Source organism: Grammomys surdaster, unplaced genomic scaffold (genome assembly GCF_004785775.1).
Source record: "Grammomys surdaster isolate TR1022 unplaced genomic scaffold, NIH_TR_1.0 125428, whole genome shotgun sequence".
NCBI classification, from domain to species: domain Eukaryota; kingdom Metazoa; phylum Chordata; class Mammalia; order Rodentia; family Muridae; genus Grammomys; species Grammomys surdaster.
Window position 1 is genome coordinate 1,080,339 of NW_021620295.1, and position 15,812 is coordinate 1,096,150.

Sequence of the window (15,812 nt, forward strand, 5' to 3'; positions counted from 1 at the left end):
TCCATCCATCTACCCCTCCATCCATCTACCCCTCCATCCATCTACCCATCCATCCATCCATCTACCCACTCACCCACTCTTGTACTCATTATCCATCGTCCCATTACATACATACATACATACATACATACATACATACATACATCTGTTTTTCTTTCTCTCATCAAATACATATTAATACATGCTCTGTATACAAAAATAAAATCCTTGCCTTCAAAAACATCCCATTCCAGGAAGTAGAGTCAGTTGGCAGTCAAGTGGTATGATGGTGGCATTTGAATAAAAATAGGATGATGTGAGAGGGGCTAAATGAGGAGAGGTTGCAGCTGGAACAGTGCAGGCCAGAGGCCACAGCAAAAGACATAACCATATCTACTCTTTAGGACTGACTGACTTTAGTTAGCTGAGAGAGGGTGAATTCCTGCACACAGTACAGAGGTTATATCCCTGAGGATTCTCTCAGGGCAGCTAACTAGACCCTAAGGAGGAACACCTTGAACTCATTCACAGTGGCAGTTTGGGAAGTGTTTTTGATCACTGATCTTACTGTCTGATCTCAGCATAGACTCTTGTGTGGTCTCAGCACAGTCTCATGCTATGGACATGATCTGTACCCATGACCGAGAGTCCCCCCAACCCCTATCGTGTTGGAATTTGGTAAGAATTCACACATGAAGTTTCTATGTGGCCCTGCATTGCAGCCTCCTGTTGGGATATAGCACATGATCTAACAGAATTTCCCTACTTGCAGGTCTGATGCGTTTTGTGGTCTTCATCTTCACCGTGGTCACCATGTGGGTCTTCCTCCGAAGCTACACTAACTTCAGCAGGAAAACCATCCGTCTGCCACGCTGGCTGGGTAAGTGGGGCTCTTGGCCATAATCCACAGAGCAGGGATTGGGGTGCTGAGGGCCTTTCTCCTGAGGTGAGTCAGGAGACAGCCAGGTGTGATGAACTGAGCCGGCATTATGGGATATGGCATAAGATTTCCGGACTGCCAGGAAGCTATGGGGAGCAGAGAAGTGTTCTAAAACCCTTATCTAAGGCAGGGCCAAGGGAAGGAAGGAAGGAAGAGAAGAAGAAATAATGTTGTCTGAGTTGTGTGTGAAGAAGTAACGTCAGTGGCTTCTCCTGCCTATTGTCCCCTCTGCTTCAAACCTTCTCTGAACAGGGCCTGCATGTCTGTTCTATTTCACCTTCAACCTCCTACTCAAATATTACCACCTCAAAGGCCTTTGTGACCCCGCCCCCTGCAACTTCAGCTGCAGCCTATCCTCCCCATTTAGCCTCTTCCATGCCATCCTGTTTCCATTCCATACATAGATTCCAAATTCTAGCATCATGTTGTCTGTTTTCCTAGTCATTGCCTGACTCTACCTCCTAGAATGTAACTTTCCTGATGGCAAGGATTTTGTGTATAGGGTAGTTCCAAAAAGTATTGGATGGATGGATGGAAGGATGGATGGATGGAATGAATGGATGGATGGATGCAATGAATGGATGGACAAAAGGATGGATGGATGGATGGATGGATGGATGGATGGATGGAATGAATGGATGGATGTAATGAATGGATGGACATAATGAATGGATGGACAGATGGATGGATGGATGGACGGATGGTAGTTGGCTGGATGTAATTGTAAGTAGGTAGATAAATGGAAAGATGGATGGACGGATGGAGTAGATGGATGAACAGATGAGTAGGAAGGTAGATTGATGGGGTGGATGTTTGGGTGAATGGATACATAAGTGAGTGAATAGGTGAGTGAGTGGATAGATAGATGGTGGACGGACAGACAAGAGGGTGGGCAGATCAATAAGTGAGTGGATAGATGACAAGTGGGTAGGTGGATGGATCAGTAAGTAAATAGGTGAACTGATGATAGAATGGCAAGTAGCTGACTTGGTAGATAGATAGTTAAGTGAATGGATGAGTGGGTGGGTAAATAAATGAATGGATGAACAGGTGGATGGACAAGCTCTTTACCTTTACAGTTTCATTTAAGCTGAAAACACCCTCGGGAAGTGGTCCTTAACATGGTTGTATAATCGAATCAAGCATGATTTGTGGCATGGTTTCATCATGCATATTTGAGAAAGTTGAAAGTCAAGGCAACTTTTAAAACTAACCCAAGTTCTCCCTTAGAGATGTCAGAACAGTGATGGGAGCCTGGGTGTGTACATTTAAATCCTTTCAAGAGAAAAGGAAATGGGGGTGTGTCCTGAGATCAGTCTGGGAACCACCACCACTGACAGAGTTCAACATAATCTGCATGGACCAAGATGGCTCCCAACTTAACCATGATAGAAAGAAACCAAGAACTCCATCTTTAACACAACTACACAGTGTTAGCCTTTACTGGATAGCCTTTACGCCATCTGCCTCATGTCAGCTGAGATACAGAGCCCACACTGGATTTCATTTATACAGACATTTGGTGGCTGCTATGTCCCTGATCCAGAGATGGATTCCACTGCCTGTTGGCCTCAAGGAGATGTGAGCAGAGCAGTGGGGGGTGGGGGGTCCAGGTATCTTGTACAGGACAGAGCCAAAGTCAAATGTAGTGGGCAACTGCTGTAAAGAGCTTACTCAGTAACTATCTCTCAAAGCTCAGTTACCTGGGAGCTGGCAGACCAAAATAGTTCCAACACACAAACATCAGGACTCTAGCTATGTGTGAGGTCACAGGGACCCAAAAATAAGCAACAGGTGGATCCCATTTCTGATCCAGAGAAACAAACAGACTTAGCTACAATGTTCAAAAAGATAGCAGTGCATTTCCCTAACTAAGAGTATCCAGAAATGCAGGTGTTTGTCCAGAGGGAAAGACAGACAGAAAAACCTACCTGCAGCCCAGACTCACCGTCTTCCCCTCACTACACAGGCTTCAGCTCCAGGGAACACACACCTTACTTTTTTATTTCACTGTGCTGATGCTAAAGTCTACATTTTACTACAGCACAAATTTATGCTTATCATCATTATACAGAAAGATAATGATTGGCTTTCTTGGTGACTCTATTGGGCTTATTTTATGCACTTTATAGCTTGCAACTCTGCTGAAGAAGAAAGCTACTAAGTATCCTAAGAGAGTGAGGACAAACTTACTCTGAGAGAAGCTCATGGGCTTTTCTAAGCCACTAAGGCCCAAAGCACAGGAATGAGGAGGTTAGGAACTCCTAGCTTACCTGTCAACCCAGACAGAAGAGACATGATCAACTAAACTAGTTTCAGTATGACAGAGCTCTGGAGCCTTGTAACTGAGAAGTCAGGTGTGGCTGGTTCCAGCGGGGTACCCAAAGTCTCTAGGGCATGCTATGGGTGCTGTGGTTGCTGTTCTGTTCTGTTCTGTTCTGTTCTGTTCTGTTCTGTTCTGTTCTGTTCTGTTCTGTTCTGTTCTCTTCTCTTCTCTTCTCTTCTCTTCTCTTCTCTTCTCTTCTGTTCTGTTCTGTTCTGTTCTGTTCTGTTCTGTTCTGTTCTGTTCTGTTCTGTTCTGTTCCAGTCCCATGTAGCCTACTGCCCTCAAATTGACTGTGTACCAGAGAATGACACTGAATTTCTGATCATCCTGCCTCTGCCCCTGAGTACTGGGATCACAGTTGGGCACCACTGGGCCTGGCTTATGGAATGCTAGAAATTGAACCCAGGTCTTGTGCATGCTAGACAAGCACTCTACCAGCTGAGCAAAATCTCCAGTCTACTAGTTGCTGCTTTCTTTCAACAGGGTAGAAGCTCCACCCATGGTTGGCCTTGCTCTAGAACACATGATGGCTACCAGCTGTCCAGATTCTCTCTCTCTCTCTCTCTCTCTCTCTCTCTCTCTCTCTCTCTCTCATACACACACACAAAGGGGCTAAGGGAATGGGCTCTGTCTCCAGACAACTGTGGTATTGTGGTTGGCTCAGCCTTGGTCATTTGTGCCTAGGGCCCAGAATAGGCACACTCCTTCCCTGACATTTTCACATCCACTGAAGGAACCTGTTCTCTAGGACTCAAAGCAATATGGTGAACACCTGACCTAGAAACCTGGCAACAACTAGGACAGAATAAGACAATATGCCGGGCAGTGACCAGATCCCTTAGGCCTAGCACAGACAAGCATTCCAGAAAGAGATGGCCCAGGGACAAGCAGCACAATTCTTTCCTTCACTGAGGCCCTCAAGATCTCACTGAATCCTCTCAACAGCCCAGTGAGCATCACCATGATGCCCTTCTATGTGTTGTTAAGTAAACTGAGTCCAATGGGTCAGGGTTCAACCTCCAGGCTTCTCACAGCATAGAGCAGCTTGATTTTAAACACGAATAATTTGTGTCCATGCATATGTATGTTTATGCATATGTGTGTTGAGTATACATGTATGTGCCTTTCGTGGCTGTGTATATGTGCATGTATGTATATGATTGTATATGCATGTGCACCTATTTATGAGTGGGTGGCAGCAACGAGTGAGGAAAAGCTCCCACATGTAACAGGGGACCTAATTCATGTCAGTGGAAGCACATCAAGGTCTCCTGTTCCCACTGCCCAGCCCCCTCCCCATCCTGCAGGAGGATTAAGTACCTTTTCACTGAACAGATTCTTTCTCTCAAACAGGCATGCCCCCCAAGGAGATCCGTGAGTATCTACACAGCCCCATCCCCTCATCTGCCCCAGGGTCTCTGTCCCCAGTGCTGCAGGCCCCAGAGAAATACAGGTGTCCAGGGTTTTCAAGCCCACTCCTCTGTGGCAGTGGCAGTGTGACAGTGGTAACTCCAAAAGCAGGGTCTGGGCAGTCCCTCTCAGCCATTCAGACCACTAGGGATTCTTAAATCTTTCCCTTCTGCAGTTCCTTCTGGGTAGTCTAGATGATGGCACCTTGCCTCCTCTCTCTAGAACCTTACCCTGTTATGACTCAAAATTGAAAGAGGGCTTCAGCAAGGACCAGGGCTCCAGAGAAACAGAGAAAATGGAGGGAGGGAGCCAGATGCTGTGTTCCATTCTCATAGGTATCTCATGGAAGGCTAACACACCCCATGTAGGTTCCAGGAATGTTTCCTTTCTATAGGTGGGGAAACCAACTTGGAGAAAAGAGATCTCCTGGCTAAGGCCAAACAGTTGTAGTGACAAGTAGGGGGTCAATCATTCCCACCCTGCTAGTCCAGAGATTTTTACGTAAGGCCTCCCAGCCAGGTCTCTCAACCCCTAACCCCACATGGTGACCCGGGAGACAGCTGAGCCCTCAGGGTTAGGATTTTACTGATCAAGAAGACATGGGAGTCCAATGCACACAGGATCACAAAGAGCAGACTACAGGAATCAAAGTAAACCATTTATACACTTGACCTCACCCCCCCCGAAGCTTCCTCAGTCCAATTATGAACCAGACCCAAAGAGTTAAGACATCTTGCAGATATTATCTGCTGGGAGAATAGAAAACTCAAGCATATAGACTACATCCTACCCTTCCTACTGCTCCCACGGGCAGACATCACTAATCAATTCCCACATCCCCACTCTCCAAGCTCATAGCCAGCTTCAGGAGTTTTATCATTAAGCCTTTCACAGTAGGTCCAAACTGACATTTAAGAGAAAACCTTGTAGTCCATTCTGATCAAAACCAACTCCTTGATTTGACAATTAGCAAAGATAACTGGAGAAGCTTCTAGCAAAACCACATAGCAGATTGGTGGAAGAGCAATTCATAGTTGAGGGACACAACAAACACACACACACCAGGGTCCCTGGAGGGATGGAGCCCAAGAGTTTGGGAGAGCTATGGAGACAACCCTTTCAGCCACAATCCAGAAAGCAGATCCTAGCTCCCTGTGACTAAGATCTCCCCATGGGCATCATTTCCTTTCATCCAGTAGCCTGGTGGTAAAGGTTGGATGGTCAGAAAATCAATTCCAGGAAAGCCTACTTAAGCTGGCCTGTTGACATCAAGCTTGTCAGACTTAGCTGCAGTTGATCAAGCAGGCTCTGGGAACTCCAGCTGTGGTCCCCAGGGTAGAGGGGAGGTGGGGAGGGGCGGGGCTAGAATCTCCTCCACCAGTGAAAGCCAGGGAGACCCTCTGCTTGCTATTCATCGCCTTCTTCCCAGCCCAAAGCCAAGCCAAACCACAAGGTTCAGTGTTCACCCAGTAAAGAGGGACCAAGCACCCACAAGTGCCCCAGCACAGGGTCTACCAGGGTGATCCAACAAGGCATTGTACCAGGCTCTCAGCAAGCTCTACAGGAGCAGTCTCAGTTAGGAAGCCTCCAAATTAATTCTGGGGTGTCTAGACCCTCAGCCAGAGTCCTATACATTTTGATGCATTTAGTGGAGGTCTGGCAGTGCCCAGAAATGAAAAAATCCTCCAAGCTCAGTCCCCTTCCCCAGATGCTGCTCCTATGAGAATGCTGTGTTCCCTTCCCAGAGACCCCAAAGTTCAAATGTGGGCTCAGCAAGGCCTGCCTAAAGAACTTCTTCGCCTTTAAAATCAGCAGTGGAGCTGCCAATGTCGTGGGTCCCTCCATGTGCTTTGAAGATGAAATGTAAGTACCCAGGGCAGCTGTGTTTCTTTGAATTTCATTCACCCATTCAATCATTCATCCATCCATTTGAAGGTCCAAGCTTCAGGGCAGGCCTGCGAGGAAGCCTGCCTTTCCCAGGCTACCTTGGATACCAGGTGGATGTGTCCCACATAGCAATCAGCCAATGAGTTCCCAGCTCAGCCACACCTCAGTAAGTTGCCCATCCCTTCCCAGCACAGGTGGTTGGGCTGCCTACCAAGCTGAAGAAAGGTCTGTCCAATAAACAAGTTGCTAAGCTTCTGGTGAAAGGGATACCATGTGGGGGAAACTGTGTACCCATTCCCAGCCTAGGAAGTCACGTTTATCTGACACGGAAAACAGGATAGCAGAAAAACGAGAACAAATCAGTGTTTCCATCGGTATACTGAACCTGAATGCGACTTGCTTAGGCAAAGCAGGAACTGTACTCATCTGTGTAGTTCAAACGCCAGAGGCTCCAGGCTTCAGGATGAGCAGGACCATCAGCACCATCGGGCCTTCTTCTCACAGCATCCTTAGCTCTGTTTTCTTCTGCTATCTGCTCTTTCCTCCACTGAAGATGGGACGTCCCTATGGATGGGGGAGGCCACAACTCTGGCATATTAACACCACCTTAGCATATTAGCATCACCAGAGCTATCCTAAGCCTGTATCTCCTTGCTGCCTTGGGACCCAAGTCCAGTCCTGGCCTAATCACCATGGCCTAACAGCATAGTCTGCTGCCCCAGAAGTCACAGCCTAAGGGTGGGAATGCACTGTGGTCCTGAGGAAGTGGCAGAGCACAGTGTGTAGATGTTGGGCTGCTGGGAACCCAGCTGAGCTCCACAAGGGAACCAACCATTCTAGGATGGCAAAATTCTCTTTTCTACTTCTTCACATCCTAGAATGGGGAAGCACCCTACCCTGCCACACCTCAAAAATCCTGGGCCAGGCAGGACTCTGCCTCTCACGCCGTGCAGACTGGCCCAATGGACTAATGAGCTACAGCGTAAAAAGTGCGGCCTACCACAGACTTTGGAAGCCCAAGCTACTACATGTGCTTCTTAGTGCTTCTGCCTTGGGCAGGCCCTCTGAAGGTTCCCAATACTAACACAGAGCTTTCCTTCTGCTCCTGGGACCACTGGCTTAGTTCACTTTCCTTCTTTATCTGCAGTATCATGAGTCCTGTGAGAAACAATGTGGGCCGAGGCCTGAACATCGCTCTGGTGAATGGTGAGTGACCCAGGAAGGGGACCTGTCACTTGCTGAGTCATCCTGTAGAACTCAGGACAGGGCGAGGCTGGACAGGGGAGGATCAGGTCTTACAGTCCTGATAGCCCTAGGCTCCTGCCCAAGAATTCACTGCTGTGACCCATGGCTCCACCCTCAAAGCCAGTTCAGCTCAGACCAGCACACATGAAGTCACGGTGGGCAGATGGTGGCAGGGTGAGGTCGCATGCTGAGTACACATATCATTCTTATCTTTACAAGTATGAACGCCAACTAGTGTGAACCAAGTCCTGTCAGAACACTCAGAACAGCGACAAGGACAGGCTTGACTTCATGGTCCCTATAGGCATCACAGTAAGGGGACTGAGATGTGACAGGTAGGGCAAGTGGCTCCCGAGTGGGCGGTGGCTAGCTACAGCTAAAAACCAGCAGGGAATGGCCAGGAGAAAAGGAGAGACACTCCCTCCAGACAGCAGGGAAGGGAAGAAGGAAGGAAGGTCCCAGATTGAGACTTCCTGTCTGACCTCTTACAAAGCCAAAGTGATTAATAATAATAATAATAATAATAATAATAATAATAAAAGCTAACATATTGAACATACACTGTGTAGGGACTAGCACCCAGAAGATTGGGCTGTCCCCAGGAGGCAGTCTCCTTCCACTACAGTGTCTCCAGCACGCATCTAGGTCGGGGCATCAGGATCCTCATAGATAATAATTAGCCAGAACAGCAGAGCATAACTAAACACGGCTGGCTCCTAGCCTTTTGCTGTGCAGAGCTTCTTTTGAGAAACAGTTCAGACTATGCTACTCACCTCTACCCTGACTAGAAAAATCCCTTAGTGCAATGCTCACAGAGACACACAACGCCTTCCAAAGTCCCCGGGTAAAGCTCCATATGGCGCTGAGACTCTGGGAGGGCTTTGCCAAGGTAAGCCTGCTCCCATTTACAGGGAGAACTGCTACTGGCCATGGCATCAAGAAGCCAGAGCACACCTATACCCTCTGCAATACTGCCATCTAGTGACGAAGATTGAGACCTGTGGCTTTCCTCCAGATTACCAAAGAGTTTTGTCCCCAAATCACAAAAGCCATTCAGACCCTGAAAATCCAAGGACCATAATTACTGAAAGTTCCATGGCTTCCAAAAGTTAGAAGATTTGGCTTGCAGATTTCCCACATATTTGGGAATGGTGATTGATAACCACGCCCTTACAGCTTTTGCCAAAAAAAAAAAAAAATCTAGTAAACTTACTGCTTTAGACACATCCCATTTCAAACCAACAGCTCATTGAACTTGTGCAAAAATTGTGCAAAAATTGAGGATGAAATGGTAACTTGTGTGCAAGCAGCTGCCATGACAGAACACAGATCTTGAGTGGTTAGATTCCATTGTCTTCTGGACGTTCAGCCAGTATGTTCTACCTCTCAAACAAGCCTCGACCCAGGAACTCTTGGGCCCCTCCTGTGCCCCCCTGCATGATTCTCACAGGACCCAGTTCCCCTCAGTTCTCCTTCCGGTTTGAGGCCTTACACTACCCATGAGCCAGATTCAGCAAAATGACAAGCAGAGCAACTCACATTATGGGATGTAATAACTCTCTTTCCACTAGGAACTACAGGCCATGTGATGAAAAAGGGCAGCTTTGACATGTACTCTGGAGGTAGGCACTGCCGTTGGCACTGCTGTCATGGGGGCTGGGCCCTTTATGGGGCAGGAAGTTGTGGGCACAAGGAGGGGAAGATTGGGGGTCATTCTGCCGCTTCCTGGGGGCTGGGCACAGATCCTTAGATGACGGTTTGAGTATTCTGGTTTATTTAGAAGCTGATCTCTTTTTTGTTTGTTTATTTGTTTTTCTTTTCTTCTTTTTTTTATTAAAAAGAAATCTCATAAGGAACCCCCAAAGCCTACTTACTGTGCACAATTTACAGTCTTAAGGTTACTGGTGTAGTAAATGGGAGAGAAACTGCAAGTTGTAAATAAAAGGGGCTTACTACTCTAGAATACAAAGAGAGACATAGGTCTAAGCTGTAATTCGAGACTGTGGGCACCACACCACACTTCCTAGGGTTGAGACGTAAGTTCCACATAGAAAACTTACTTAATGTGGCTCCCTATATGTGTCTATGGTGTTCAGAAGTGAGTGTTATGTCCCCTGGAACTAGTTGCAGATGACTGCAAGCTACCAGGCAGGTTCTGGGAAGCCAACCCTAGCCTTATCTATCCTAGCCTTATTTGCCTGTGGTAGGTCAAAGGAGTGGGACAGGAGAAAAAAAACAAAGCCAACCTGTGGAATTAGAGAACTGTCGCACACCATGTGGAGCACAGACAAGGGGGTATCCTTGAAGCTCTAGTTCCTCATCACAGCCTAGCAATTCTGGCTTGCCCTCAGAGGCAAGAGGGTTCTTAGAGGCCAGGCAGAACTCTAGGCCAAGAAATGTCATTGTTGGCATTGGTTCCAAACATACGTGCACCAACTGTTGTGCTGAGGCTGAGGGCATAAGGCCCTGGTACCTACTCAGGCCCTGCTAGGGAGAGCACTCAAAGTCGAGGCTGTAGTGAGCTCCAGTGGACCCAAGCATAGGACATAGCCGCCTAAGATCGTAGATAGATAGATAGATAGATAGATAGATAGATAGATAGATAGACCCCTGTGCATATGGCTGACTCTTAGGATGCCACTGCCTTCTTCCTTCTTTAGCACGACAGACAAAGCAGGTCTCCTTGGGCTGCAATCCAGGCATCTGAGTCCCATGAACAGTTTGGCTACCAGTTTGATGCTCTATAAAGCATCTATAGTCTTGACATTCTTAATTCTTTTATTTTTTTATCAATGGTCCTACATTTTATTTTTCACTGAACTCCACAAATTATGTAGCCAGTCCTGCTAACAATTTGTAATCCCATTTAGAGGCATGTATGGCATGCCCCAAGTTATCACATGTAAACCTCACAAAGATACCATGTGCAGGGCTATTGCTCATCCTCGTATATATGTCACAAGACCCCTGAGGGCTGTGACAAACTTCCTGTGTAACCAAAGACTACCAACAGTCTAGACTGTCTGTCGTGCTTTATAAGATACCATGTGGTCTTAGACAGTAGAGCTCTACAAATTCTGACCCTCCTGCCTCTACCTCCCAAGTGCTGGGACTACAGGCATGTACCAGCACACTAGGTCTATATGGCACCAGGGATCCAACTCAGGCCTTTGTGCATGATAGGCAAGTATCCTAGCAACTGATTTAGATACCTAGCCCCACCCCAGGGGACTTTAAAATGCCAGTGTCTAGTCACCACTCCCAGTCACATGAATGAAGTCCCCTTATTATGTTCTCTCATTTCCCTGCCCAAGGACAAATGCAGCAGGAAACCCCACCACCATCATACTGACTCCATCTGGCTTCTGGGCTCCCATCAGCCTGGCCCAGGTCCTCCCTGGGTCATTAGAGTAGTAGAAGAGAATAAGGACTAGCAGCAGTCACTTCTCCTAAAGACCAGTGTCTCTTCTCTTCCTCCCCCAGATCCCCAACTCCTGGTGAACTTCCTTGAAAAAATTCCACATAGCACCCTGGTGATTGTAGCCTCCTATGATGACCCAGGGACCAAGTAAGTGGGACACTTTACCTGCTAGACCACAAGAAGATACAAGCCTAATACTTCCACACTTTCCTGCATCCATTTCCCCACTTTCCTGAACGCCCTACATTCCAGCAAATTATCTTGAGAAAAGAATCAGGGAAGTATGGGAACTGTTCTGGTGGTATGACTTGCCCTTCATTACAGTGGTGGCACACTCTCCCTATCCAATAGCAACTAGCTGGTTACAGAAATTATAGCACAATGACATATATCATTCTATGTGCACACAAGAAGACACATTGCAAATGATGGTATGAAAAATATTAAGGACTTGTAAGAATGTTCACTGTCTCAGTCAGTGTTCTATTGCTACAAAGAGACACCATGACCAAAGCTACTCTTATAACAGAAAGCATTTAATGAGGGTTCTGCTTTCCCATTTCAGAAGCTTAGTCCATTTTCATCAGGACAGAAAGCATGGCAGCAGACAGGCAGGCATGGTATTGGAGAAGTAGCTGAGAGCTACATCTTAATCCACAGGTAGAAAGAGAAAGAACAAGAGTCCAGTATGGACTTTATCCCCAGTGACACACTGGTATGGCTAGTTTGGCCACCCTGTTTGCTCTGATAATTCTTTGTCTCGGCCTTCAGAGGCTACAGTTGCAGGCTATCACTGATATGAAGAATTCTATCTACACCTATCTACACCTACACCTACATTTACTCAGCCCTAGAGGGTGAGTGTGGTGGTTTGAATAAGAATGGCCCCCACAGGCTCATACACTTGAGTGCATTGTCACCAAGGAGTGGAACTGTTTGAAAGGATTGCAAGGATTAGGAGGTGGTGTGACCCTGTTGGAGGATACCTAACTCACCTAACAGCACTTTTCTTAGAGTGGATCCCATCATTCAACAACTCATGGTCATGTTAAAATGTTTATGATGGTTTCTGCAAGGCAAGAAGGGTAAGCTCCACCTTTTAGTCAATAAACGTGTAGTGCCTATAAACAGAGCAGTACAGTTCAAGCTCATCTCCTGGCCACAGGAAGTTCTCTTGGAAAGTCTCAGACCCCTAGCCCAATCCCAGTGAATTTCGAGAGCTCCGAAGTCAGGTGCTATAGGTGCAATGGAGAGTGGGGCCAGTCTTTGGGAACCTCACCCTGGTCGCACCTGCCACCAAAGTCTTCAGCCTCTCCCGAACTGTTCTCTCTCTGGCAGAATGAACGACAAAATCAGGATGCTCTTCTCCAACCTGGGGAGTTCCTACGCCAAGGATCTAGGCTTCCGGGACAGCTGGGTCTTTGTAGGTGCTAAAGATCTCAAGAGTAAAAGCCCATATGAGCAGGTGGGTTCCTGGCTGCCTCCCTGTCTGAGTGAGGGATCGGTGGACAAGGAGCTACGGGAGACAGTAACTCACGTAGGCTATATTGTTGGTCAGAGACTGTCTACAGAACCAGCATGCAACACTCCCTGACTTCTCAACATTCACCTCAGTTTTTGGTGGTCCAACTGGCCAAATCCCAGCAGGAAGCTACCTTGCAAGAGGTGGCTCATATAAGAATTTACAAGTGCTCAAAAAGAGAGGACAAAGAGGGAGAAAGAAGGAAGACAACACTAAACTGAAGTGGAAGAAAGAAATGTTGAGATAAAGTCAAGTTGGGGTAGGAAAGGGTAGGGTGCTGAGTGGCTGGCTTCCAGTCCCAGCTACGACTCTGAGAAACCCATGTTCCTGACCTTTCATCTCAGCAGTAAAGGGAAGAGTTTTGGAGCTGTGGGGCTTTGAGTCCCCTTGGGGGCTCCCTATGGAAATTATGGCCATGTACCAGGAAGGGGACAACAGGACACTGCACCCCAGCATGTGGAAAAAAAAATACTGAACTCTGTGGCCATGGCCTGAGGGTAGCCCTGAGCATGGGGGTCTAGGAAACTTCAATGTGGAGTTTGAAGAGTACTCACAGGATGGAGGAGGAATAATCAGAGCTTCAAGGCTCCAGAGAAAGTTAGACCTTCTCCCCTGTTCTGTACACCGCAGCCTGGAGTGATCCTAGAAACCTAGCAGAGCTGACCTGTCCTTCCCATCACGACCCAGATCCCAAGATGGGAGCTAAGGGTTAATGATTCTACACAAATACTCTGTAGACTCAAAAGGAAAGTATTGGAGAACCCATACAGGGCATATGCACGAGAGTGGTAGGATCCAACTCATAGTAAGCACTCACTCTGCTCAGGCATATGTCAAGCAAGTTGCTGGCTTGGACCCATCTAACATGCACAGTGAAGCAGATGTGATTATCATCTTAGCACATGTGTGAGATACCACAAGCATGGAGAGCTCTGGTCTCAGAACAACTCTGAGAGGCAACTCACGTCTCACAGAGGTTCGCCCAGCTTCACAAAGATGTCCTTGTCCCTCGGGAAGCCTCATTGGCCAAACACAAAGAGCACTAGGGAAGAGAGCTGGGAGGCAGAGAGGATACCTATGTGACCATGAGATAGGGCACAGCAACCCAGATGTATAGAGACAGTGCTGGCTCATATATTCGTGATTCTATAAGGACATATCTACATTAGAAATTGTGATATGTTCTTACGTCTTTGCTGTGACAGAGATTTGAGAGAAAATAAATCAAAAGGACAGATTTGCTTTGGCTTCTCCTCTCAGAGGAGCCATGGCAGGGCAAAATAGCTCACCTTGTGAAGGCCAGAGGGCAGAGAGCAGAGAGGCCTGGGCTAGTAGCTCTCTTTTTTTCCCCCTTTATCCAGGCTTCCAGCCTATGAAGGGGGTGGCTTGAATTAATAACTTCCTCCTTCATTAATCCTCTCTTGAAACACTCGCACAGATATATCCAGAAAAGTATTTTACACTCCTAAACACTTCTCAGTCCACCGTCACCCAAATTTAGAAATCAGGTCTAGTTCAAGATGGCCTAAACTAGAAGAAGAGAGGGGAGAAAATCCATGGCCTCTGGGCGAGAATGCAGGGTCTGGACTGGGCTCCAGCACACAGGACACTGGGCGGAGCTAAGGCTGCACTGGCCAAGCAGGTCCTCTGTCTTCCTCCTTGTAGGGAAGGGTCCATAGCCATCAAAAGCAGATGACCATAAAGCAAGCCCCCAGTGATGTCCTATGTTCCCATACTGGTAACACATTAGGGAAATCACATGAAGAATTTCCCACACAAAGTGACACTACCTCTCCATGCCTCAGTTTCCCCCACAGAATGGAACAGTATGCACTTCCCAGGACTGTTGTGAAGACTAAGTACATAGAACAGCTTGGGACAGTACCAAGCATGCAGCAGATGCTCGGTAACTGTTAGGATCCTTCTTTTCCGTGTTGTTACTATCATGATTTGGGGCTTTATGGGAAGAGAGTGAGGACTTTGGAGGAAAGCTACAGATCCCCAGTCTCCCCCTATCCTTGATGACCCTGAAGGGTATAATAGGCTCTGATACCAGTGCTGAGACCTTGAGCAAGTTGTGGTCCTCCCCTGAGCTTCTGGCCCCATCCAAAATGAGGCTGTGGCAGAGCTGAGTGCATCCTCTGAGAGTCAAAGTACAAATGTTTTCTCCATGAGTCCTGGACAGCCTGGACCGCTCACTGTCTGAAACATCTCTCTTCTCTCCCTAGTACTTAAAGAACAACCCAGAAACAAACAAATATGAAGGATGGCCGGAGCTACTAGAGCTGGAGGGCTGTGTGCCACGGAAAGTAATGTAGGGTGGCCTTGGCCCTTCTGGCCTAGGGAGCCAAAGAAATGCCCAAATGACTTGAGAGCAGACCCCAGGAGTGCTGGGTCTGTGCTGACAGGAGCTGACTGGAAGGAAGAAAGGAGAAGCCATATGGGATGCTCTGATCATCCCCTGCACAAAATAACTCACTCCCCTCTAAGGAAGCAACAGCCTCCCACTACCCCATGGTGACCGGCTTGACGATGGGCAGCCATGGGGCCTGTGGAACCAGCTGTGGTGGAGAGAGCAAGACCTTCCAAGACTGCCCATGGTTGTCTCCAGAAGGACTGACTGCCTACACTTACCTGAGCAGGATTAAATTCTATTTTTGCTGATTTTGAACTTTTCCAGTCTCTCCCATTGCTGTGATTCTCCCTGGGAACGTACTGGTCTAGTCTCCGTTGACATGGGTCCCGGTCTGGACAGGTATGGGATAGCTCATTTGGCAGCTGGGATGGAGCCTAGTTTCCTGAGATTTCAGTCGGGCAGGAAGGAACTTGGTTCCCAAGATGGACAGGAGCAGGGGAGCCTAGAAGACAGGGCACACAGACTGCCATCTTGATGTGCCCTTTTAAGGAAAGCCAGAGCTGGATCAAAAGAGGAAGGGAAAGCGTCTATAATATTGAAAAATCTGCCTGGCTTTGGGGTCCCAAGAGGCAGAGTCTGAAACAAAACACAAGGACAGCCATTGTGTTTGGGGTAGGAGGCAGCCAATAATGGGTGTTATCAACCCTACTACTGGAGACTAGAGTG

The 15,812-nt window shown here is 47.5% G+C and overlaps 1 protein-coding gene across 1 annotated transcript in view; it reads left to right on the forward strand.

Annotated features, from left to right (window-relative positions):
• Fam3d (family with sequence similarity 3 member D) overlaps window positions 1–15,405 on the forward strand; it is a 29,457-nt gene extending 14,052 nt beyond the window's left edge. Inside the window, exons 3-10 of the mRNA XM_028786025.1 lie at window positions 752–859; window positions 4,599–4,619; window positions 6,401–6,518; window positions 7,690–7,748; window positions 9,359–9,409; window positions 11,271–11,355; window positions 12,547–12,673; window positions 14,959–15,405. Of these exons, the coding sequence (XP_028641858.1) occupies window positions 752–859; window positions 4,599–4,619; window positions 6,401–6,518; window positions 7,690–7,748; window positions 9,359–9,409; window positions 11,271–11,355; window positions 12,547–12,673; window positions 14,959–15,048 (659 nt within the window). The 3' untranslated portion in view covers window positions 15,049–15,405. The remainder of the gene's footprint in view (window positions 1–751; window positions 860–4,598; window positions 4,620–6,400; window positions 6,519–7,689; window positions 7,749–9,358; window positions 9,410–11,270; window positions 11,356–12,546; window positions 12,674–14,958) is intronic.
• The last annotated feature ends 407 nt before the right edge of the window (window positions 15,406–15,812 follow it).